Source organism: Triturus cristatus, chromosome 12, assembly GCF_964204655.1.
Source record: "Triturus cristatus chromosome 12, aTriCri1.1, whole genome shotgun sequence".
Lineage (NCBI taxonomy): Eukaryota > Metazoa > Chordata > Amphibia > Caudata > Salamandridae > Triturus > Triturus cristatus.
In genome coordinates this window covers 292,405,903-292,431,435 of record NC_140595.1, presented here as the reverse complement: position 1 = coordinate 292,431,435, position 25,533 = coordinate 292,405,903, and the positions used below count along the sequence as shown (strand labels likewise).

Genomic DNA, 25,533 nt, shown 5'->3' with positions numbered 1-25,533 from the left:
ATCCACGGGAAGTGGCAGAGTATATCCTAACAGTCAAATGCTAATAATAAGCCAATCTGGGTAGGTCCAATAACACAAAATAGGAGGCCAATACACAAATAAATGGCAGGACAGGCAGGCACTGGCAACACTTACAGATCTGTAGATGAGTAGCAGATGTCAGAGGGTATGCCCAGCCCGGCCTCAAACGGTCCTTGACGGGCAAGGACGGGCCCGCCCGCGCGCGTCCCGCGCTGCGGGGCACCGGCGTTGTTGATAAAGGGCCCAGGCGCCGCCTGATGACGAAAACGGCGTGCGCCTGGGTCAGAGCTTGCTGGGAGATGTAGTTCTCTCCCCCCCTGTGCCGTTTCCCTCACGGCGAAGTCGGTGTAGGCAGCGGCTGGATTAAGGGCTTCTCAGCTGTTGGAGTAAGTTTGTTCCCACTGTAGCCGTTCCCTTCACGGCGTGTTTAAAGCAACTCCTCGTATTAGGCGCGTCCTGATTTCTAGTGCCCCGGTGTTCAGTTCCTTTAGTATCACAAACAATAAAATCTCACACTGACGTGGTTAGACTTTATTTTGTGCGTTAATTATCGCCTATTGCCTGTGTTGCTTGCAAAATTTGGCATACCTTAAGGAATTTGGAATGTCGACAGGCTTGACCTGCCATAATGCATGCTGGGAATGTTATACTGTTTTGTAAAGTGCACGGCTACTCAGCAGAGTGTTTCGGCACTAGGCAGTGGGAGATCAAACAGGCAGCTAGATTACCTGTTGAAGAGGTAGATTTTTAGTTTCCTCTTGAAAATATCCAGGCTTTGTACTAGCCGAAGGTCCAGTGGATTCTATTCCAGAAGTGCGGTTCCAGATAGGAAAATGATCTCCCACCTATTCTGTGACGACTGATGCAGGGTACCCTTACCAGGTACGCCGAGGAAGAGCGAAGGGTGCATGCAGGGATGTATGCACTGATCCTCTCGCTGAGATAGGCCGTGCCTGTCCCATGCAGGGCCTTGTGCATCAGGACCATGGCCTTAAAGACTGCCCTCTTTTTTATCAAGTGCCAATGAAGGGCCCTCTGGTGCGGGGTCATGTGGGACCTAGGTGGGAGTCTGAGTAGCAATCAATCCGCCGAGTTCTGTACCACCTGCAGTCTCTTCAGAAGATAGTCTGGGAGACCGAGGTACAGAGCGTTCCCATACTCACGTCTTGATATAATCAGGGCCTGCACCACCTTTCTGCCAGCAGACTCAGATAACAGAGGTAGAAAGTTTTTCAGCATGCAAAGCACATTGAAACAGAACCATACTAAGGCTTGAATCTGAGGTTGGAAGAAGAGGGATTGTCTATTGTAATCCCTAAGTTCTTTACACAGTTTTGAGGAGAACCAGGGTGCGGCAAGTTGCTCGGCCAGCAGGTTTCCACGAAATTGTGGGGCACATCTCCAAAAGTCACGATCTCTGTTTTGTCCTGGTTGCATCTCAAATGGTAAAAATCGTATGCCAAGATAAATAATATCTAAGGAAAGTGCCAAACATAATGCCCTTCACGTTTCCTGTGCCAGTTGAAAGTTTATCAAACTGTTGTGCCTGAAGATAAAACGCTATCAGTTTTGATGCCCTTATATATTAGGGTGTTGTCTAAATAGACGCGAGTGTTGGTGAAACATTTCAGAGTACCGCCAATTATGTTGTAATATTCCTTTAAAATATTGGCAGGTGCAAAAATTCATATGTTGACCGTCGTGCCAGCCTGCGAAGGGGCTTAGCCAGATATAGTGCTCAATATGACAGTCTGTCAGGGGTCATTACTGATCTCAGGTAGGCCCTGGCTGCTCATGATGCGCGGTGGGGATGGGGGTGTATGGTATGGTGACAGTCTGCTCAGTGCTGAAGATGACAGGACAGAATGTTAAAAAAAAATGTTAATCTAATTCCCTAAAGGTATTGGGCCAGATGTGCACAGCCATTTAGTGGTTGCAATTTACTAAATCAGTGTCCGTGACAGCTAAATGACTATTTGAATGTACTGAACCCTTTTCGTGATTTGGTAATAGATTACTGAATTACAAAATGGGTTTAGAAAAGTATAACACATTGCAGTTCGGAGGGGACGTGTTTAGAGCTCCCCTTCAAAATAGTGTTTCACAATGCTGTGTATCAATGGTTTGTGACAGCAATTTCAGTTGCAAACTGTGATATTTTACCAACGCCTCAAAAGAGGTGGTGACCCATTTGCAAAGCAGAAGGACTGCCTTTGGGATCCCTTCCCCTTTGTGAATGTAAAAAAAATAGTTTGGGAGTAACCAGTGGTCAAAGGGACCATTGCCGAGCCTTAAACATACCTTTAAAAAGAATTCTTAAATGGAGACCTGTTTCCTTTAAAGAAAACAGGCTGTGTTAAAAAACAAAATAACCAATTTGAATGTGATTACAGGCATGCTGGCTAGCTGATCTCAAAAAGCCACCATCCCTGTGATGGCATCTAGTCAAAATAAGTCACAATTTTAGGGGTGGCTCCTTTGGTATAGCGGAGGAGCATCACCCCACTGAAATGCCCCCAGATATTGCAAAATGGAATGGTAATGAAGTTAATTCGTTATAAATTTATTTTTCATCACCCCGTCCCGAATGGAGTGTCAGGACGGGGGCGGGCCACTGCTGAATGGCAGCAGCAGGGAGGAGGGTGGGCTGCTTTTTGCACTTGTTTAAAGTGCGCATGTCTCTTTGGCCGGCCGTCCTGCGACGGACAGCCACAAATGTGCACTTTAAACCTCTCTAACCCAGCTGTCTTAAGACAGTTGGGTTAGAGAAAGCAAAAGCCTCCAGTGCTCCTATGAGTGCTGATGGATGCCGCTCCTACCAATCCTGGTGCTGCTCTGACGCTGTGGGAGCAGCACTAGGATTGGTTAAGAGAGTTAGCTGGGGCCCTGGAGTTACAAGGGAAAAAGACCAGAGCAAGGTTGACGCAGCAACAACCAAGATAAGTATATTTTTATTTTATGTACTTAATTGTTTTGATTTTTGGAACCACCCACCCACCACCATTTGCCCACCCTCCATTCGCCGAAGTTGGCAGCCGCCACTGCACAATTTGCAACCTACCCTATGTGCTGCTAGATCTCAAAGATGCTCCTGTGTTTCCCCAGCCAAAATAATATATGATAATTTAAGTAATTTTATTTATCCAAGAAAAAGAACACCACATTGCTTTTGGCAAATTCTTATCATCTCTCTTACAGTTTTGACTTGCCTGCATGTATTTGTACTGATAAATTGAAAAGCAATATTGCAAAAAAGTTTGCTGTATGTGTGTACCCTGAAGCCACGCTAAACTTTGTGAACTTGCTTGCAATATTTACCGTGGTATAGAATAATTGTGAAAAATAAGTTTGTCGCTCTGGGGGCCATAATGAGATTATTTTCGCTAAAGGGTCTTCTTCCACTCTGTCTATCATCTAACCATGAGGAGGCTTATGCAGTTCCCTAGGACTCCACCTTATTAGCTGTAAATAATCTTGATGCTAGGGCCTGTAGGAAATCTCATCAGATATGTTGGTTTCATAGCCATTTCATATGCAGAGGAGACATAGCTCCTTCTTAGACTGGATCAGATTTCAGACACCATTAGTGATTTATCAGCAATTATAATTATGGTTGAGCAAAATTCAACAATGGATGTCGTCTAATTAGGTCTCGCCTGACCCAGCGCATGCGCTGGTCTGGCGAGACTTATTGAGAGGGCTCCAAAAAGTGCTACCAGTCCAGCCTAGAGCTACAGTGCATGTGCGCGGGCGCGCGCGCCGCGCTTGACCGCGATTACTTTCACTTTCACGGCCGCTTTGATGTTTAATCGCGATCACTTTCATGGCCGCACGGCCGCCTGCCAAAGCCAATAGGTCTCGCTTTTGGGACCTTATAACTATTTGGTTATGCAACTGTTGCATGGCTAAACACTTATTAGGTCCCAAAGGCGAGACCTATTGGCTATGCCAATGCTTGTTTTTTCAAGCTGACTGTCAACCCTCTGCCTAGAACCATAATCTTTGGCCCTTGTCAATAGTAGGGAAGAGGTGTGGCCCTGCGGCCAGGGCGACTGACTCCGGAATCTGGGGATCACGGTTCAATCCCCGGCGCCGGAGGCAGCTTAATCCAGCAATAGCTTGCTTAATCTTCCCGACAGCCCCCAGCGCCTACAGACCCTTACGGGTGATTGTTCGCGCTTTACAAATGTAGATTATTATTATTATTATTATAGTAGTCTCCCAGTGCCCTCTGACAAAGTGGATGCTAGAGTTTCATTATAGACCAAACAGATTAACACAGTTAAATAGTCTTTTATCTTCTATGGGTGAAAATCTTGCCATTGGATCCAACTGAGATACATTAAATGATGGTGGGCACATGTTTAAGTTGTGATCTAGATTACTACAACTTGCTATATTTGGACTGCCAGCAACGACCATGAGAGATTGCTGAGAATGCAGAACATTACAGTCAGATTGGTTAAGTACTTGAACACGAGACAATGTCTAACATGCTGTGTGGTCTGTCTTCCTGTTTAGAGAATTCTGTTCAAGGTAATCTGTTTGGTTCATTTAGTTTTTTGCGGATCTGGCTAAAAATCCTCCAGAACATTTCAAGTAGGTATACTCCTTCCATGGATCTACAGTCTGTCCATTCTGGAGTTAAAGAAAGCTGGATCTGGTGGACACTTATAAGAGTTATTTGCCAAATATTATGGAAATGTTATCTTTAGAAATCAAAACAGGCAGAAAATCATAGCACTTTTAGGAAAATGGGAATGACCTACCAGATGTGCAAATCTGTAGCCAGTTCCCATTGGCAAACGGTCAGCAATCCTTAGTGCCAGGAAGCCAATCTGTAACAGCGCACTTTATAAATTGCTTTCAGTTTCTCTGCACTAACTGAGTCGAGGATAAAGAGGAGCTTATATATAATATCTTGTTTTTAGTCTATTTAATTCTTCCTGCACTCTCTTTGAATTAATATTATTTGTGCTCCTTATTGACTACAGAATTATTTAACTATACATACTATCATCTCAAATGGCGAGTCTCTCGCCATCTAAAGGGCGCACACAAGTAAATGCATCCTTATGGTACATTTTCATCCACTTTATTTATATTTTCTTTCTCTGAAAATGTGTTTCCAAATTGTAAATGTGTTCATACATCCATATTCCCCAAACATCTCAGGACTAAAGTCCTATCTTTAGGGGAGACATCCTAACCTCTAGATTTGAAGACATGTAGAAACAAAAATGCCCCAGAGCCTCTACAAGTTAAGAAAACAACCTTCCTGTGTAACTTGGCGTATCACCAATACAGTGTCTCCATGGCATCTATGCCACACATCTATTAAATGCTTAATTTACATCAGTAAATGAGTAAATATGGCACCATACTTCCTAAACCTATTGCACGCATCATAGTCGCATTATCGTACTTCACTTGGTTATAGAACTAAAAGCATGATTAACCATAAGGTTACATAAACAAATCTTAACTCTGGACTTCATTATTTCCAAATATTAATTCTAATCTAATCTAAAATGCAAAAAAGGCCTTTTAAATCATCTCATTAATGCCCCCCTCCTTCTTTCATGTCTATTGTTGTTCTCTAAGGTTTATGGCTTCATCCACCTTGGACAGACTAGTTAATGTGATTATAAAAGGCGGGATATGGCACCCTTCATTGTAATCATTAAGGATGTAAAGACAGACTTCGGAAACCGAATTAAGAATGTTTGGGTTTGCCTTTGCTTATACCCCAAAAACCTTCCTGTTAATAAAAAATCTCGAACCATCCATCTCATGGTTATGTTACCTAGGACTTTCCTTTATGTCCTTTGCAGTTCGAAACTATACTCGACTCTCCTAAGACAAACATGGTTATGTAATTGCATTCGTGGTAAGTAATATAGATATCCAAACGAGAATGATCTCTAGGCATAATCCATAATTCAATCCACCATAGTTCTCTTTCTAAGAGTCTTTTTCATCATGTCTCCTCTTTTCAGTTTTGACAACACTTCACATATCTGAAATTTCATTTGACATGTGTCATGTCTCATCTCATTAAAGTGTCTGGCTACACTTGATTTCATAATCTTTGTTCTAATGTCATGCCTACAAAGCCCTCCACAACCAAGGACCAGAATACATGAATCCTCTCCTGACCTGCCACTAACCCACCTGAAACATCAGCTCTGCAAACCTCTCCCTTGCTGCGCCCTAGGACATTACTTCTCCAACCTTCTCCAGCAGCCATAGGTTGGAACTTCCTCCACCTCTGCACTTCACCCTCGCTGAACCACTTCAAGAAGGGACTCAAGACCTGGCTGTTCAACTGATACCTGCAGCAAAGCCCCTGAAACCCCCCCACCCACAGGGTGATTAGCGTGCTATACAAATACTACTTGATTGAATGTCATGTCTGGGTTATGTTTGGTCATCTTTACTCGCTTGATCCTTGAAGCCTGTTCTATGTATATTTTTCCACATGGAAATTTAAGTAAATATATAACATTGGATGTTTCCCAGGTTGCATACGAATTTCAAAAGAATGCCCATGGTGGGTTGTTGTTTATGGTCTCCTTTAACTACATTTTTGCATTTAGAACACTGCAAACGTTCCTTCATCTATTCTCACTTTTCAGCTCCCACAGATCGTTCTGTTTTTCAAACTTACATCTGTCAAATTCCGATCATTTTACTTCCTTGTAATTCTTAAAAATTCAGTCTGAGTATCATTGGAGGACAACTTGTCCCTCTTTGGTAAGTGGAGGTTTGGAAGGAAAAGGTAGCAGGTAAAATACCCACAGGCCTCTTAGTGCAAGCACTCGGCAGCAGTGGCAGATGGTGACATTTGAAAATGGTGAGGCGTAAAACAGTTGTACTGCACTGCGGTGAGCGAGCGCAGCGAACGAGCCTGAACCACCTACGGGCGGTTCGGGGGGGTTCTCTCCCCGAGAAAACTTTAAAAAAAGAGTGCGCAAATGGTGCATTTTCAAGCAAATTTGAGAAAGCAGGAAGGTGTCAACCACTCTGAGGTCTGATGACCCAGACAATGGGTACTGGGGAGAACCGTGGAGCACAGCACAGGTGTCTACACTGCACAGAGCCACACCCTGCCTGTTAGGCACAAAACACAGCTCTGCAGAAACTGCGTGCACCGGCCCCTTGTAGTTGCAGACCTTATCAGTTTGGCGCGAAATGCATAGCCTTTGTTTTAAAATGACACAGAGACCAATATAACTAAATATTATAATTGTTCCACAATATGGTGCTTTATGTGAAGAAAGCGCTTCTATTTTATAGATTGCTACATTTGTTTTAATAAATTAAGAGCAAATTCAAGTGAATGCACATGATATCTATCAAAGCATTTCCATATGTAGTTGTAAATGTATCTGTAGCTTTGGGTACAGCATTCTGGACTGGGGTGTATTAAAGGAAACATTCCCACTCACCCCAGACACCACAAGGTGTGTGATCAGGATATTAAAGGGCTGCCCGACCTTAAAGATAGCGCCTCTGTATGATCGCATGATGAGCACAAGTGGTTCTGGCTTGGTTCAACCAGGCGCCAAGACACCCTAAGGTAAACGTGTGCTTAAGAAATAAATGTAACACACCGTAACACCGCATCTTTTTAGGACACATCAGTGCTTGAAATGGAAAAATAGAAGTGCAGGTACTCTGTACCAGAGACCTGCTTGTTTCTGAGAAGTGCCGCTACTCTCCATTTTAAAGTATTACGTCTCTCTTGAGAAGTGCCGGTACCCTCCCTCTCAAAATTAAAAAGTGCCGGCACATTACCTCAAGCCTGCAGGGTCCATCCAGGCTGCAGTGCTTGCTGGGGAGCTTCTCAGTGCGAACTGTGTGTTCTTAGCACATGCTCTCTCTTTCTCCGCTTCTCAAAGACCAGGAAACAAGCAGCTTCCATGGTGCTGGTCCTCTGGGCCGGATGCACAACTGCTCGGTCCTGAGCTCAGGAGGAGTCCTCTGCCGTGAGAGCGGCTGTGAGTGTGTGGGAAGCAAAGGAACACCACTGGTGCCATGAGCATACACCCAGCACTTTACAAACGGCATGGGAGAATTATCCACACACCTCTCTCTTAAAGTTGTAAACACAATATTCACAGAAAAAATGTGTAAACGCGGTTACAGCATGAGAGAGCATTTAAAAATGTTCTTTTTAAAATAATGTGTTCTCCAACCTTACGGTAAATTACTTGTCTGCCTCTAAACCAGACCTTCTTTTCCTGTGAGGAGCGTGGCTGATGTCACAACCAACGAGTTGACGAGCTGTTTTCATATGCAGCTCAGGGACCACGGATGACTAACAACAAAAACACTGAGCACAATCATATAATAATTTACATTAGACTGCCACTGCGTCCTTCTAGTGCCATGTAAACACCACACCAAGGATAACAAGGCGGAAGCCAAACTCTTGGCACGCTACTCACATATGAATGAACAGGTATGCCAGTCACGGCCGGCAAAACGGGTGGGTGGGATTGCGCGGGCAGGGGGCGAAGTGGGACGGTCACGGTATATATCAAATTAAAAACTTACCTTCCTCTGTGACCGCATCACGTGCCGCCACCTCACATCCTGCTGCTCGAGTCCTGGCACGTTTTAGGCAGCCTCCCTCCTCCTGCTCCCCTGAGCCAATCACAACGCTGCAATGGCAGCGTTGTGATTGGTGTGGCGCAGCAGAGAGCGCTCCAGCCGGGCGCCAGTAGGGAGGCCATTTTCTCTACGTAGGCTGCATGCAGCCTACATAGAGAAGATGTTGAGTGCGCATGACTGCTTTGGTTACCCTGGGGCCGACCAAACAGTCAGTACCCACAACAGTGGGCAAGCCCCTCCCCCCTGCCCTCAAACAGGACCGCCCATACGCCCGCCTACAACCAGGCACTTCTGCCTTCAAGCAGTGCGAGAAAGCAGTGGGGCGACGCCCCCACACCCCAATGGAGGAGCCGCCACTGCAGCATCTTTAAACAAGCCCCTCCTGCAGTATGCCCTGCTGGGGTTGAGGCCTGACTTTCAAAGTGCAGCAGATCTTATAGGAAACAATAATAACAATCTAAATGTGATGGTAACATCCTACCTGGGGACTGTACACATCTCTTTAGAAGGCAAAGAAAACCCATAAGATCTGTTTGCTGCAGCGGGTGCATAAACCCTTCAGCTGTCTTACTGACATTGGTAGGAGCACCCTGCAGGTTACACATTGATATATTGCATCTTGTGAATTAACGTTAGGACCCTGCGATGCTATTGGTGGTTGAATGGAGCATAAACCGTATCTCATCTACCCTGTACATTTTAATGAACAAACGTCCATGATTATAATATAGCTTGCATGTGACATAATAGCTATTGTCTGTGAGTTGTAAATAACACCAACCTTTTTGGTTGGTGATTTTGCTACCCATGCTGGAGCCCTTCCGTCAGCCGTGGTCCCTGCACGTAACGGCGGTGGGGCCGGGTAAGGGGGATTTCGAGGGACGATGCAGAGGGAAAATTAAATAAATAAGTAACTTTCCCTTGACATCGTCCCTCGAAATCCCCCCTTACCCGGCCCCACAGCCCCACCAATGTTACCTGCACGGACCACGGCTGCCTCCTCTTCCAGTCTGACTAAGGGGCAGCCTTGACTGGGTACACCTGGTTCCGTAAGAGAAAGAGACGGAACTGAGGAGGATAGTCAAGTCACAAAATTAGTGTTTGTGGCTGGCAAATGACTATTTGAATGTGCTAAACCCATTTTGTGATTTGGTAATCGATTACTGAATCACAAAATGGGTTTAAAAATGCATAACACATTACAGTTCGGAAGGGACGTGTTTAGAGCGTCTCTTCCGAACAGTGTTTCACAGTGCTGTGTATCAATGGTTTGTGACTGCAATTTCGGTTGCAAACCGTGATATTTCACCAACGCCTCAAAAGAGGTGTGACCCATTCGCAAAGCAGAAGGGGTGCCCTTGGGACCCCTTCTGCGTTGTGGATGTAAAAAAAAAAAGTTTATTTTGGAGTGAGCAGTGGTCAAAGGGACCATTGCCAAGCCTTAAACAATCCTTAAAAAAAATCTTAAATGGAGACCTGTTGCCTTTATAGAAAATAGGATGCATTAAATAAAAAAAACTCAGTTTGAATATGATTGCAGGCATGATGGCTATCTGACCTCAGAAAGCCACCATTTCTGTGGTGGCATCTAGTCGGAATATGTCACAATTTCAGGGGCGGCTTCTCCGTTATAGCGGAGAAGCATCGCCCCACTGAAATCCCTCCAGATATTGAAAAATAAAATAGTAATTAAGTTAATACATTACAATTTCATTTTTCGTCACCCCGTCCCGAACAAGAGCCAGGACAGGGGTGATGCTGCTGCTGAATGGCACTTGGCTGCCTTTTGCGGTTGTTTAAAGTGCGCATGTCTCTTTGGCCGGCCGTCTTGCCACGGTGGGCCACCGGTGCGCACTTCAAACTAAGACAGCTGGGTTACAGAAAGCAAAAGCCTCCAGTGCTCCTTTTAGCGCTGATAGAGGCTGCTCCCACCAATCCTGGCGCTGCTCTGACGCCGCAGAGACGGAGCTGAGGAGGATAGTCCAGGTGGGCTAATATGGAGTTGGGCGAGGTCACAGGTCCGATGTGTTTGATTGTTTACACTATTTTGTTGGATGTTTCTGGTCCCGTCCCACATCTGGGTGGGCAGCTGTCCCGAAGTACAGAAGGAAGAGGGCTGTGGACAAAGGAGCAGGACACAGTTGAACAAGGTAGAGGAGGAAACCGAGGGGCAGCCTCAGTGAAAACCCATTGGAGGTAGATACAGAAAATTTACATTGAAAAAGCCCAGTGACTTATCAATATAACAGTTCAAGGAGGGAATGCACCAGTTGTGGTGGGAGACCTCATGCTGAAGCTCTGTCCTCCAGTGAAAAGAGATACCTAATCCCATAAAGGACCTTCAGGCAGGTACAGTACACTCAATAAGGGCTCTATGGAGCACATTCATTCTTTCTCTGTTCTTTTTGCAGCCCTGCGGTGGGTGTCTTTAGCTGGATAGCGCAAGGCCTTGAAAAGGTTGTACCCCAACCAACGTGGAGCCCAACGCAAGGCCGTGCCCATGGGACACCAGAGGAAGAACCTGCACATACGGAGAAAGGTGACTCAAACCGGGCTCTCTGGGGCTTTGCATGGGGTGGTCAGGGTGTCTGCAACTATGGAAAAGGGACTCTCACGTCATCATCCTGTTAACATGCGACAGGAGTGTAACCTCAAAGGACACAGTAGTTATAATTGTGTGACTGGCAATAGTACTGTGTCCACGTGGAATACGAATTGGTGTGTGTGTCCGTGTGTATGTGTTTATGTGTTTGCCTTAGTAAGATCACCTCCTCTTCATGTGTGAGAGAGCATGTCAATTGTTCTTGAGTGAGGTAGGCTGTGTGTGGATGGCCGGAGATCATGTGTGTCAAGAGTGAACGAGTGAGGTCCACTACATATGTCATGAGAGCGTGTGCGTCATAAGAGAGAGAGTAAATGAATGTTGTGTGGATGTGAGAATATAGTGTTGTTGTGCATAAGGGTGGACTCTGGGGTTATTTGCCCACCTTGTGTGTTATTACCATAGGCGCAGATGCTGCGGCTACGCTGCAGTCCTCAAAGATGAGACACCAGTGCCTGACAGCAAGGGTGAGTGTGGCTGTCATTTCTTGCGAGGGCCTGGCATATGGCTGCATGAGAGAGCCCCTCTTCATGCATGGGGCTGTGGAATGTGTCCGAAGGAAAACAGGGGTCTGAGTGAAAATGTGAGCTGTGTCTGAATGAGGGACCAGCTTGTGACAGGATGTGGGCCCAGCAAGCTATGACAACTGTCCTTACAATGTTAACGGCTCCATTAGTGTAAACTTGAATTCTAAATGTTGGATTTGGCCCTTTTTGCAGGGTCATCCCTGAACTTTTTGCCATCCTCCTATATTTTTTCTGACCTGTTGTTGGCAGTGTTATGACTCTGGGCACTTTACCACTGCTGATCAGTGCTAAAGTGCATATGCTCTCCCTATTGTAAATTATTGTACGAATTAGTGATTCCATGATTGGTTGGTTTGGTTTACTTGTCAGACCCTAGTACAGTGCACCAGGAGTGCCCAGGGCTTGTAAATCCAAATACTGCTGGTGGGCTTCCAGCACTCGTTGTGCCACCCACAGAAGCAGCCTGTAAACATGTGTCTAAGGTCTGCCATTGCAGAGAATGAAGGCAGTCTGGTACTGTCATGCTGACTGGGCAAGTGCACCCACTTGCCTGTCCCTAAACCTTCCTTTTTCTTCATATCAGACACCCCTATGGTAGGCCCAAGGGCAGGGTGCATTGTAAGGATAAGGTAGGACATGCCCTGGTGTGTGTGCCATGTTCTAATAGTGAATTACAGCCCTTTTCGTTTTTCACTATTGCAAGGCTACCTGTTCTCCATAGGCCAGAATGGGCAGTTTGATTATTACATCTTATAATCTTAACTGACTCAGGGAACATGGTAGAAATTCGAATTTAGTATGCCTGAACTCAGAATGATAAAATACATCTTTTAGTGAAGTTGGTGTTATCATTCTGTGTTTGAAAATGCTAATTTTGGAAAGTAGGCATTTTCTTGTCTAACCATTCAAACCTGCCTTTGCTAGGCTGTGTATTCCCTGACTGGAGTTTGAGTGACAGGGCTGGGGAATTCCAGGAGACAGGGTGAGGTGTCCCAGTGGTGAATAGAGAGATCTGCATCTAGAGGGGTGGGAGGAGCACCTGGGACCTGAATAGGGCTGTGCCTTCCCTCCACAATGCTGGCTCCACCTCTTGTGGTGCGTCTGATGTCTCTGCCCTGCACTCTAAAAGGAAAGAAGGAGTCAGGTAAACAAAGTTCTCCAGGACTGACCAGAACCGGTTTGAACAAGGCAAAGGCCCCTCTGCCCTCAGAGGACAAAGGATTTTGGGGTATAAGTATTGGGACCCTGATCCCAAGTATCTAGATCACTTTGGGAAAACAAGAAGAACCTCTGCTGAGGGAGGAACCAGAAGAAGCTGAGGAGGAAACTATCCCTGAAACTGGGGGATTGGCCTGCAGTGGTTGCCTTACTGCCAAAGAGAGGAGAAAGGAACTTTGTGTGTACTTTTGCTCAACTTGTGAAGGATCTCCAAGGGCTTGGAAAAGAGCTTGCCTCCTGCTGAAGTCTCGGGAACAACAGACTTCACCCCCCAGCTCCCCAGAGTTCTTTGGAAGCGCCTGCTGCTGTTGTTGGGCCTTCTGAGGGACTGCGTGTCGCAAGGCGCAGGAAGCGCGACTCAAGAAGAAGCGTGCCGCCATCGGAGCTGTTGTCGTCGTATCTCGTAAAGTGTGTCGCCGCTGCAGCATCGCATCGAGCGGAACCATCTCGCATCATCCAGGAAGTGTCTCGCAACGCCGAAGAAGCGTGTCGCCATCGCAGCTTTCGTAGTTGTCGCATTGCACCGCATCAAGAAAAGCGCCCGCATCCACGGAGAAGCATGCCGCCGTCGGAGCTGCTGTTGTCGCATCGCGTAAAGGGGTGTCGCCGCTGCAACATCGCATCGAGCGGAAGCGTCTCGCAAACGTCGGAGAAGAGTGTCGCTGCCAAGGCCGCTGTCGTCGCATCGCGTAAAGGGTGTCGCTGCTGCAGCTGAAGCATCGAGTCGAGTCTTCTCGCAACATCGGAGAAGCGTGCCACATCTGGAAGATCTTCACGTTTCTTTGCACCAAAAACTTCATCGTTGCAACACTTTCGTTGCCCTGCGTGTCGCATCTAAAAGGTACATTGATTTAAAGTGTCGCATCTAAGAACGTAAGAGAACAAAGCAAAATTCTACCATCTAAAGTAACAGTATTGTGTATTTTTGTCGTTTAATGGTCTTGTGGTAAATCTATATAAAGAATACTTATTTTTTTATATAAAACTTGTGTGGTGTCCATCTGTACTGTTGTCACTTGGTTACTGTATGTGTTCACAAATGCTTTACACACTGCCTCTGAGATAAGCCTGTCTGCTCGTGCCAAGCTACCAAGGGGGTGAGCAGGGGTTATTTTAGGAGTGTACCCCCTTACCCTGACTAGAGGCGAGGGTCCCTATTTGTCACAAGTGCATACCTGTGCCAACTAGAGACGCCCCAAGTCTAACACTAAACATTTAAGAGACCCCCGCCCACCCAAGACTGGGAAACACTGGGCCACGTCAGCAAACATGTCTTCGTCCCCACCCCGTCAGCGCGTGCATCTTCACAAGCCAACTTCGTGCTCTGCACTGCAACGCGCGACCGCCTGGCATCTGTCGAATCTGTAAATGCAAAAACATTGTCGCATTAATTTATAGATTTAAAAGGCACTTTTTTCACAGTTTTTTTACCTGCCCCTGAAAACATTTTACTCTCGCAAATCTTGCACGTCTGTAGTTTGGATTTATGGTTTTAAAAACAAATAGGACCTCTCTTATTAATACTTGTCCTGTACTGTGAAGTTAATGAAATGTCGCCCGTCTCTTGTTGGTCCAAAGGCAAATATGCTATTTCCGTGTGAAAAGCATTTTCTCATATTCAGCTTCTTTTACCCTTGCAAAGCTATTTTTGGGTGTCATGTGAGGAAGATTTGTGTACAACTCCGAAAACTACTACTTTTGACAAGTACGCGTTTTATTTTCAGTCGCTTCTGTAAAATGTATCAAAACTTGTAGTGTAGGGTTAAGAAAACCATAGAGCACACCATGAAGTAGTTGATCCTAATCGTATGTGATTAAATTTAGCATTAATAAAGTAATCTACCTATTCAATGAGCTAACATCCTCCCAGCTGCAGGTTTCCGAGTGATCAGCCTGTGTATCTTCAGAATGGCCTCTGCCTGCAGCATCTGCCATAGAACAACGTGTTTCTACGGTTGCCAGATGCAATGAAGCCTTCAGCCTCCTTTGGAGAGCTGGGCCATTGCTGTCACTCAGACCTTGCACATCAACCAATCAGAAGGTAGTGGAAGGTCTCTTGACCTTTGCAGTTCCTGGCTATGCTGTCACTCAGACCTGGCACATCAACCAATCAGAAGGTAGTGGAAAGTCTCTTGACCTTTGCAGTTCCTGGCTATGCTGTCACTCAGACCTGGCACATCAACCAATCAGAAGGCAGTGGAAAGTCTCTTGACCTTTGCAGTTCCTGGCTATGCTGTCACTCAGACCTGGCACATCAACCAATCAGAAGGTAGTGGAAAGTCTCTTGACCTTTGCAGTTCCTGGCTATGCTGTCACTCAGACCTGGCACATCAACCAATCAGAAGGTAGTGGAAGGTCTCTTGACCTTTGCAGTTCCTGGCTAATCACACAATGCAGAGTATTGAAACGTGTGGTTTTCATGAGACAATAATACCAATGAGAATAGACACCTTAAGCTAGATTTACGAAACTAGTCCACTTACGAGGCTAAGCAATTTGGCATAGTTTCAAATATGCGTGTATTTATTTTGCTTTGTTTTGTCGCTTCAGACAGCTTGGAGGAGGTACTGGCAAATTATTCAGACCAAGTCTAATACATACAGGAACTGTGCACAATGAGGATATCTGTTTGAAGTCCAATATATTGCGGTGCTATGAGGATGATGATAAGGCCTCTGTATAAGGGTGACTGTATATTTGAGGTCCTTTTGCCTTAGCCACTCCTGGTGGGAATTCAAGTATGATCTTAAAACATGACCATTCGATGGAAGATAGGATTAAATAGAAACTGCCCAAAAAGACATGAAGCAATTAACAACCTAGAGTGCCACATAAGAGTTGGGTTTTTAATTCACATCGAAACTTTAGCAAATTTGCCTCCCGTCTGAGGTAACATACTCCCAGAGTTGCAATCCTTGGGTGTTCGACGGGTTTCCCGCAAAATTGATGCATCCGGTTGGATGTCTAGCTAGGGAGTTGGGGGAGGTTGACTGTGACTTTATTCTTAGTGAGTAGGGTATGTAGGCCATGCCTGCATACCTATAGGTGACGCAATGTAAAGACATGCACAATAAAAGCATCATGAGTTCTGGTTAATCTGGAGCCACAATGCAGTCTTAAGTGCAGACAAGATGTGGTTAAAGTGCATGCGCAAGAATGAGCTGAGAGGCATGGGTTTGGATTCTTTGAAGGTTTTTGTTGTCCTTTGCTGGGTGCAGTGTAAAATGGCCTTCAGTATTCCATGCAGGGTCAGGCTGTAGCATGCAGTAATGTGTTATGGTAAGAGGAGGACTTCTTTGAGTAGGCACAGCTAATGGGATCTCATTTTTTGGTGGTGAAGGCAAACTTATTGCGCTACATCGACTCCAGGTTGGTGTTTCATGGGGATCTCCAGATCTCTCGTACAGCGCGGTTTGAGTCGGAGTATTGTGGGTAAAGAGACACAGGCCACTGTTGTACACTACAAAGTTCAATGTTAGTGTTTTAGATTAGATTGCTTGAAAAGAGCTTTCTGGTCCTACCTTGCTTTCAAAGTGCACCACAGCTGTAGTGCGGAATGACAATTGAACGCTTCGATGAATTAGTCTAGATTCATTGTAGACATTTTCAGGGAAAATGTTCTACATTTATGCGGTGTATTGGTATCTTTCAACTCCATGTGGGGGCATTTTTGTTGGCATAACGATCATTAGGGAGTGCACCCCCCAAAAAATTGTTTTGGAATACGAGTCTTGGACCGGTGTCCCTTAAGTCAGGAGTGACCTTCGCACCCATGTGGAGGTGGGGATCCCTCATTGGTGGGTGGTGCCTGACTGACATAATAGACATTCTCTTGATAAATATACTGTATAAAGACTGTTCTCATCTGGCACATATTAGAATAGAAGACCGACTTCCTCTGTCGCTCAAATACACAAAGGCAGATTATCGCACCCAGAGTCATGTATTTCGCCAGTCTTCAGGAGGAGCGATATACAACATGCAATCAACCAGAGACACCGCACACAGCAAAAACAAGTACAAGGAAACGCCAATTTTCAAACTGGAATTGGGTTTCTACCTTTACACAGAGTGGGTGGGCGCAGTGGAGGAAGGAGGCAGAGCACCGGTGTCATTGCGTGAGGTGAAAATGGTTAGGCAAGGACGGTTGAAGGTTGGCATCTGAGTTGGAGAAGGTAGAGGCTCTATCCTTGGCAAGTACATGCATTTCAATAATCTCTGCACTGACTGAACCATTGGAGAGCATGGGATGATCTTAAGGAAATACAGGGACGGAGATTGGGTTTGGCAGGAGACAGAGGGAGGAGCAGTGAGTGTGGCGTCTTGAGAGAAAGAAGCAGAGGACAGATGAGTGGACAAAACAACATGTGATAATATGCAAAAACAAAGTGGAGCATATAAAAAAGAGTGGGGGAATTGGGAAGGAGCTTGTGAGAGACGTGGAGATGATGCTGGAACAAACCTGGGAAGAGGTAAAGAACGAAGTATATGCAAGAGGTCCATGGAGAGAGAGCAATAATACAGAAGTTGAGGACATTGAAGAGGACAATAGTCAGATTGTGCAAATGGGAAGGCACAGGAATCCCACTAAGGTTTGACTGGCATGTGAATTTACTATCTGTATTCCTACTTAAAATGTAATCTTATTTTTTTTGTTATTAGAAACAAAGGTTGTCGAAGCACCTCCATTGCCAGACCCTTCTCCTGTACCACCTCCTGCTCCAGCCCCAGCACCACCGGTGGCTTCAGTCCAGCTTCTGTCCACTGCAGCTATGGAGTCCTCCTCTACGCTAGATACTGCCATCGATAAAGGGTACGGAAGAGACTGTATACATGCACTCGACAAGGCTGTTCAGTCACACTGTAGTACTTCTTTTTTTTTTTTTTTTTTTTTTTGAAAAACCTTTATTACAATTTCAGAGAAATACAAGTATGGGCCTACAACCAATAGGCCGGCCGCTAAAATGCAGTGTGACCCTAGGTACAGCTGAACATTCACGTCGATGAAGCCCTAAAAAGGGGTCACTGGAGAGTAAATCCTTGCCGTCTGCCGCAGTCGCAGTCCATGAACAAACAAAGGTTTCATATTTTTAAGAAACGAAAAACAACAAACACACAAGGCAAAGGAATTTTAGAGCAGTAGCATGTGCCCCTCGTGTCGAGGGAGTAAACCAACCCGGGTAAACAGAGGGGGAGGGGGGCAAGGCCGAAGAAACCAAACTCGCATGTCGCAGGAGCGTACTGGAATGCGCGGGCTAGGGCGACAGCGCGGCATCTATCTCTCGCGTCTGAGGCGGGGCACATATATCCCCGCGATAGGAGTTCCAGGGACCCCACACCTTACTCCACTTGCCAGGCTTGCCTCTCGCCACGTACACCGTTTTCTCTCTGAACATACACCAGTCCATGTGTTCTTTCCACTCGCTGACCGTGGGCGGCCTCTGGGAGCCCCACAATTGTGCAATGTCACGCTTCGCTACCATATAGCCCAGAGTCACCCACTGCGTCTGCGTCGCATTGTAATCAGTAGGCTCCCAGACATTCAACAGACATCGTCGTGCCTCCGGCAACAAGGCCACATGCGTGACTTCTTCTAACACCGCATGCACTCTGCACCAAAACCGAGTCACCTCCGGACATTCCCACAGGATATGGAGGAAACTCCCCAGTAGCCCACAGCCTCGCTTACACAACCCATCCACCGAATATCCCATACGCATCAAACCAGGCCCCGTGACGTACACTCTGTGGAGTATTTTAAGCTGGACGAACCGCAATCGGGCCGGGATAGCCACCTCTTTCGGGGAGGCCACCGCTGACACCCAATCCTCGTCGTCCAGCTCCAAACCGTCGGCAATCCAAGTCTCCCGCAATGAGGCCAGCAAACCCACCCGATCATTAATAAGCTTCTTGTAAATCAGCGAAATGGTGCTATCCGGCACATGGCCGTCCAAGACCCTGTCCTCCAACGGGGAATTCTCCGGAATAGCCGCCGCGTCCGAAAACACGGAGCACAGGGCATGATGAACCTGAGCATACCGATAGTATTCCCTATCATTCAACTGATATTCAGTTTTCAGCATGTCGAACGTCTTGAATTTCCCTTTCGTCCAGAGATCCCCTACCGTGCTGATACCAATCGTATCCCACTTCTCAAAGCCTTTCGTAGTATACAGATTGCCCAAGCGCTGGGATGTATACAATGGTGTAGCCCGAGTCAAGCGATCCCTCCACCCCATCGCCGCATTTGCTGCATGCCACACCTGTACCGCGACCCGCGTCGGGCCCGTCAACCGCGCATCGAGGGACCCCGAGTATAATGCTCGATTATAGTCTCCGCCCGGCAATAGCAATTTGTCCATCTCAAAAGCCGGGTTCAAAGCGGGGCCATACATCCCGTGATTGACGGCAGCCAACTGGGAGGCCCAGTAGTATCGCTTAATGTCCGGGAGGGCGACCCCCCCATCGTACCATGGCAGGGTTAGTTTGGCAAGAGCAATCCGCGGCCGCCCATCCCAAAACAATCGACGCTGGAGACACTCCACCTCCCGAAAATAACGGGCCGGCACCAGGTCCATGGTGTTCTGTAGGGCGTACAAAAAGCGTGGCAGCGACATCATCTTGAACAGCGCTGCCCGGCCAAGTGGCGAGAGCGGCAGCCGCCGCCAACCCGCCACATCCGCCCTTAGGCGCTGGAGGGGGGGGAGAAGATTCCGTTTGTAGCGTGCCACTGGGTCCAGTGTTATAAAAATACCCAAATAAGTGAATCCCGACGTCGCAATCTGGATAGGGCACCCCCGCGGAAGGGGGGGGCGCCTCCCCGGAAAGAACGTATACACAGGACTTAGCCCAGTTGATGACCAATCCGGAGTTGCGACCAAAGGAGCTCAAAACATCCACCAACACAATGAGCGATTTGCACGGTGATGCAAGATACAAAAGTATATCGTCCGCGTATAGGGAGACCCGGTCCTCGTATTCCGGCGTCCATCTAAGACCACGCATCGAGGGTTCCCACCGCAACCACTCCGCAAGGGGCTCCAAACAAAGCGCAAATAGGAGATGCGACAGCGGACAACCCTGTCGGGTGCCCCTGCCCAAGACAAAGGGAGCCGATACCCGTCCGTTGACCACTACCTGTGCCAGCGGATTGTCATAGAGCAATTTCACCAAACCGATGAATCCCGGGCCAAAACCAAACTTCGCCAATGCTGCCCAGATGTATGGCCATTCCAAGGTATCAAACGCCATGGTAGCGTCCAAGGACACCAAGATGGCCGGCTCACGAAGGAATGGCGCGCGTGCAAGGCCGCCATGCAACCGCTGCAGGTTCAAAGCGGTATTGCGATGGGGTATAAAGCCGGATTGATCCTGATGAATCAGGTCGCCCACAACCCGGATCAGACGATTGGCCAGTACCTTGGCGAGGATTTTAGGTTCCGCGTTTAACAAGGAGATGGGCCTGTAAGAAGCACATCGATCCCGGGGCTTCCCCTCCTTATGGATAACAACAATAGTAGCAAGACGTTGGTCAGAGGGGAGGGAGCCTGCCGCCCTAGCCTCAAGGAACATGTCCCTGAGATAAGGCGCAATAACATCTGGGAGCAACTTGTATAATTCAATTGGGAGTCCGTTAGGACCCATGGCCTTCCCCGATGCAATAGAGCGGATGGCCAAAGCAATCTCATCTGGCGACAGGGCCGCATCCATCACTACTTTATCCTCATCGGACAAGGAAGGCAGAGTTACGTCTCGAAGCAGCAGTCGAGAGTCTTCCTCCGAGCGTTCCGAGACCGGAGAGTAGACCCCATGAAAATACTCCGCAAAGCAATCAACTATATCACCGGGGTCCGTCACACGCACACCGTCCACCCTCTCAACCTCCGGTACCACTCGACTCGCTCTCTCCTTCTTATCCAACCAAGCAATCAATTTCCCGGCCTTATCACCCATATCATACAAACGTCCCTGTTGCTCCCTGCTCATACTCCTAGCAGATTCAGTAACCAGCGCCTTGTAGTCGGCCTGCTTGAGCTCCAAGATATGCAATCTGTCATCCGTTACACCTTGCTCCAACTCACTCTCCAACTCAGTAATCTCATTTTCTAGCCGAACAACCTCCTGCACAGCGCATTTTTTGGTGGAGGAAATGAGAGATAGGGCCTGTCCCCTGAGCACCGTTTTAAAGGCCTCCCAAAGGGAGATGGCGGAAGACACCGACCCCACGTTGTCCTTAAAGTAGTGTTCCAGAGACTTGACCAAGTCTGCACGAATCGTGGGGTTTCGTAGGTACCAGGGGTTGATCGGCGCCACCCTCCCCTCCGCCCCCAGGGCGATATCTAGGTGCAACAAGAGGGGGGAGTGATCTGAGACACCGCGTGCCAAGTGTCTCACCTCCCCGATCATCCCAGCTTGGGCCGCAGGAACTAGCATATAGTCAAGCCTCGAAAGACTACCATGGGCCCCAGAATGGAAGGTATACTGCGCCTGCCCAGGGTGTTTCAACCGCCAGCAATCTATCAGTCCCAGGGCATCCAGAAAACCCCCCAGCCAACTCTGGGCCCGAGGGAGGTCCCTAGGGGGGTATCGATCCTCAACTCCGGAAACCACAGCGTTAAAATCCCCCCCCAGGACCACCACCCCCCCGGAAGCCCAAGCAGCAGACGTCCCAAATCAGCATAGGTGGCCGTCTGCAGGCCCGGCGGGACGTAGACCGTGACCAGCGTAATCAACCTACCCTCCCACCTCCCCACCAGCGCAGTGTAGCGCCCTCTGTCGTCGTGGATCACCTCATCCACCTCTAACGGGAGGGAGGTCCTGACCAAAATGCCCACTCCCCTCGAGCCAGAGGTGAAACCAGAATGGGCCAGAAGGCGATACCCTCGTCTGTTCATGGCATGGAAAGAGTTCCCTATGAGGTGCGTTTCCTGCAGGAACACAATGTCTGGCGAAATACGTTTCAGAAACTGCAGGACTACCCCCCGCTTTATCCTGTCCCCCAGCCCATTCACATTCCAGGAAAGAAGTTTCAGCCCCCTACCCCCCATCCCTCCCAGCACAGAACATCCCCCTCCCGGGTGGCACAATCATAGTAGAACAGCATGAAATATTATCCCGCCTTGTGAAACAAACAAACAATCCCCAACCCCATCCCATCAACCCCAACAAAACTCCCCCCTCCCTGCACCCCTGCGTGAGCCCAAACAGCCCCCCCAACCTGCAGTGTGCCTGTCGCCCCATTATAAAATTCACTACAAAAAGGACAAAAAAAGAACCCCAGAAGGAGGAAAGGGCCCCAGCAAGCCCCCCGCAACCTCCAAGCACCACGGGGCAAAGTGTCAACAACTGGAGTCCGGTGCAGCCACAGGCGCAAAACGTTACCAAAGCAGTCCAGCGCCAGAATCACAGTTCCATTCCTACTCCGGCGAACCTTCTCCGCTCTCCGTCATCCGCCCCTCCGGCTCCCGACTCTTGGGCAGGGCATCCAGCCACTCTCCCACCGCCTCCGGCCGGTCGAAGAAGTGTGAGCGACCATCCAGCTCGACTCGCAGCCTAGCCGGGAAGAGCATCGCATACTTCAAGTCCATGTCTCTCAAGCGCCGTTTGATGGCCGAGAAACCCATCCGTTGCTTTTGAACCGCTTGCGTAAAGTCTGGGTAAAAGCTAACATTAGAGTTCTCAAATCGTAATGGCCCCGCCACCCTCGACGCCTGCAGGATAGCGTCTCTATCCCGAAAATTAAAAACTCGGGCAATGATCGGCCGCGGGGGGGGCACCCACCTTAGGCGCACCCCCTGGAACCCTGTGGGCCCGTTCCACGGCGAAGAATTTGCTCAGCCCTTTGGGTGCTAGATGAGTCACCACTAGATCCTCCACAAAGAGGTCCACAGCAGACTCCTCCGATCGTTCGGGCACGCCGATAATGCGGACGTTGTTCCGCCTGGCCCTGCCTTCAGAGTCCTCGAGGCGACGCTCGGTCAGGTCGCTAGTGAGCTGCAACCTCCGCACCGTCGTCTGCAAAGCGGCCACATCCACCGTTAGGCTCGACGCCGCTTGGGCCAACGAGTCGACCCGGTCGTTGGTTTTCGACAGGTCTGCTCTGACCAAGGTGACATCGATCAGCACCGAGTCCAACTTGTTGGCCAGAGTATCCAGTTGCTGGTTCACAGTCACCTTCATCTCCTCGATGGCCCCCATGACATCCAGCAGAGTCAATTCGGGTGATGCGCCCGAGGCCTCCTTGGGCGGCTCAGGCGATTTACGTGATCCACTAGGGGATCCCTTTGGCTGAGCATAGCGGTCCATATTGTTGGCCTGAGAATAGGCTCCCCTCCGGGTAGATTTGGGTTTTAGCTTGTCGCCATCCACTCTTGTCATCGTTGGCGATCAGCAAGGTCAGCACCCTCCAGCACCCGGAGGAAGGCCCGGGGATCCGGGCCGCTAGCTGAAGTCCAGGCTTGGCACTCCGCACTCGGTGCAGCTCTCCCGATGTCTCCTCAACAGTTTCAGTCGGTCAACTCAAAACCGAAAGTGAAAGTACGAGTTCCGGGGCAGGCCCAGCCTGGCATGCCGCTGTTGTTCACTTTGCAGCCGGGCACCTCACCAACCCGAGTCCGGGACCAAAGCCGGAGAAGGCCGCAAACTTCAGATCGCCAAAAAAACGGTTCCCGGAGTCCAATTTCGATTTGGAAAACGAGTGGCACCTTAGCGCAAGATCATAAACAAAAGCCCGTCGAAAAAATCAGGATTATGACAGGATAGACGTGGGAGGTTGCGGAGGCCCTCGGGAGCCACAAGCCTACGCGGCCATCTTGGTTGCGCGCTAGGCTCCTCCTCCCACTGTAGTACTTCTTAAAGTCTTCTCAGACCACCTTTTAGTGCGATGTCATTTCAGCTGCATAAGGAGTCATTTGGTCTTCTTTAAAAACATTATTTTCGGCATAGACCATAAAAGTAGCAGATTGACAATACATATACATTACTTCTTTACACTTATAAAAACAATTCATTAAAAGAATAATTTACAAACTTGCATAGTAATCAGACGGTTTTGATAAGAACATAAAAAACCATGCAGTACACTATTATAAAATGGTGTCTGAATGGCCCAGGGTCAGGGTGTTGTCTAGCGGGGGTGAGCTGTGGCATTTGGAGCGAAGAGGGAGGGAATTTTAAGCCAAATGGGCAAAATACTCTCAAGGCACTTAGCGACGCAAAAAACAATGAGAGTGGACGTATCTGCTCTACATATTGACAAGACCACCCTGTACTGGAGTACACCTAAGCGGCGACATAAGGGAAACATCCAATGCTTTCACTGCTTACAATAATTAGGACAAAAGAACAGTAAGTAATCAACAGTTTCTTCACCCCCTCTGCACGCAGGACCGGTTTTGCTGCCCCCGAGGCTACCTTTCCATTTGGCTGTAAATGTAGCAAGGGGAAGTGTACCCAACCTGAAACTTAAGTAAAGTGCTTTCGTAAAAGGAGGGTCAATCTCGTCCATATAATTCTCGAAGGAAGGAAGTGGCTTGGACTCTTCAAAGCATTTGGTCATGCGTCCCAAACCTGTCTGTTTAGGCAATTTTCCTCCTCGTGGTACAGCTGGTGTAAAAGTGTTTGGATCTAGCCAGCACTCTTGCAGGCACATAGAATAAGATAACAGTTTCATATAATCCAGTCCCAGAAGCTTCACCCCACCCTGAAACCTATCCAAAACATCGCTTAGACCCACCCTATAGTGTGCCAGCTCGGGAGTAGACCAACCTCTCAGCCAATATAAAATTGGTTTCAGTCGAATTAGAGGGACTATGTACCAAATGCCTAAGTCTTAGAGCTTTAGGGGAGTTTGAGCACCACTCTGAAAAATGTATTCTCAGCTATTTCCAAGACATTTAGGTTACCATATCCCCAAAGTTCAGAGCCATATGTTGTGGCTGCTACAGCTTGGGCCCTCCAAACTTCGCGTCCATTCATCTGATACGTGTCTGAAATTGAATTTTCAGGATGACGGATTGTTCACTCACTTACTAGTGCAGTAGAATTTATATTTCAACATAACTTTATTTACCTGATAGTACCTGATGCTTTACATTGGAGAATATGTTTCTTAATTTGATACAGAATGGTGTTTGACTTAAGACGTTGAGTCACTTCAGCCATTACTTCAGCCATTACTGCCTACATAGAAAAATTGCAGAGGTCCATTCAGATAATAGTGCATGGAGAGCTTGGATCACTTACCTGTCATCTTCATAACATTGAGTCTTCTCTTCCTTGTCCTAGTCCTAAATAGTAAGGGTGTCATATCCTCAGGCAGAGCCCCTGAATAGCCTTAAAAAAATTAAACTCCACACCCTCCAGGTGTAGGAATAAAAGAGACACTCTCTAAAGAACGTCCTGTACATATCAAGCACTAAGAATTCTTCAATGCCCACCACTCCCCAGGAGAGAGGGAGGAAGTAGGAAAAACACAAGAAACAGAAACTCAGTATCATAAAAATAACTAGTAAGTAATCAGAGAATTAACACTTGGGGCTCGTTTCC

General features: G+C 47.7%; 1 protein-coding gene across 1 annotated transcript in view; it reads left to right on the top strand.

Moving 5' to 3' along the window:
• CNGB1 (cyclic nucleotide gated channel subunit beta 1) overlaps positions 1-25,533 on the top strand; it is a 958,531-nt gene that overhangs the window by 106,964 nt on the left and 826,034 nt on the right. Inside the window, exons 8-9 of the mRNA XM_085637063.1 lie at positions 11,052-11,179; positions 17,650-17,800. Coding sequence (XP_085493189.1) covers positions 11,052-11,179; positions 17,650-17,800 — 279 coding nt within the window. The remainder of the gene's footprint in view (positions 1-11,051; positions 11,180-17,649; positions 17,801-25,533) is intronic.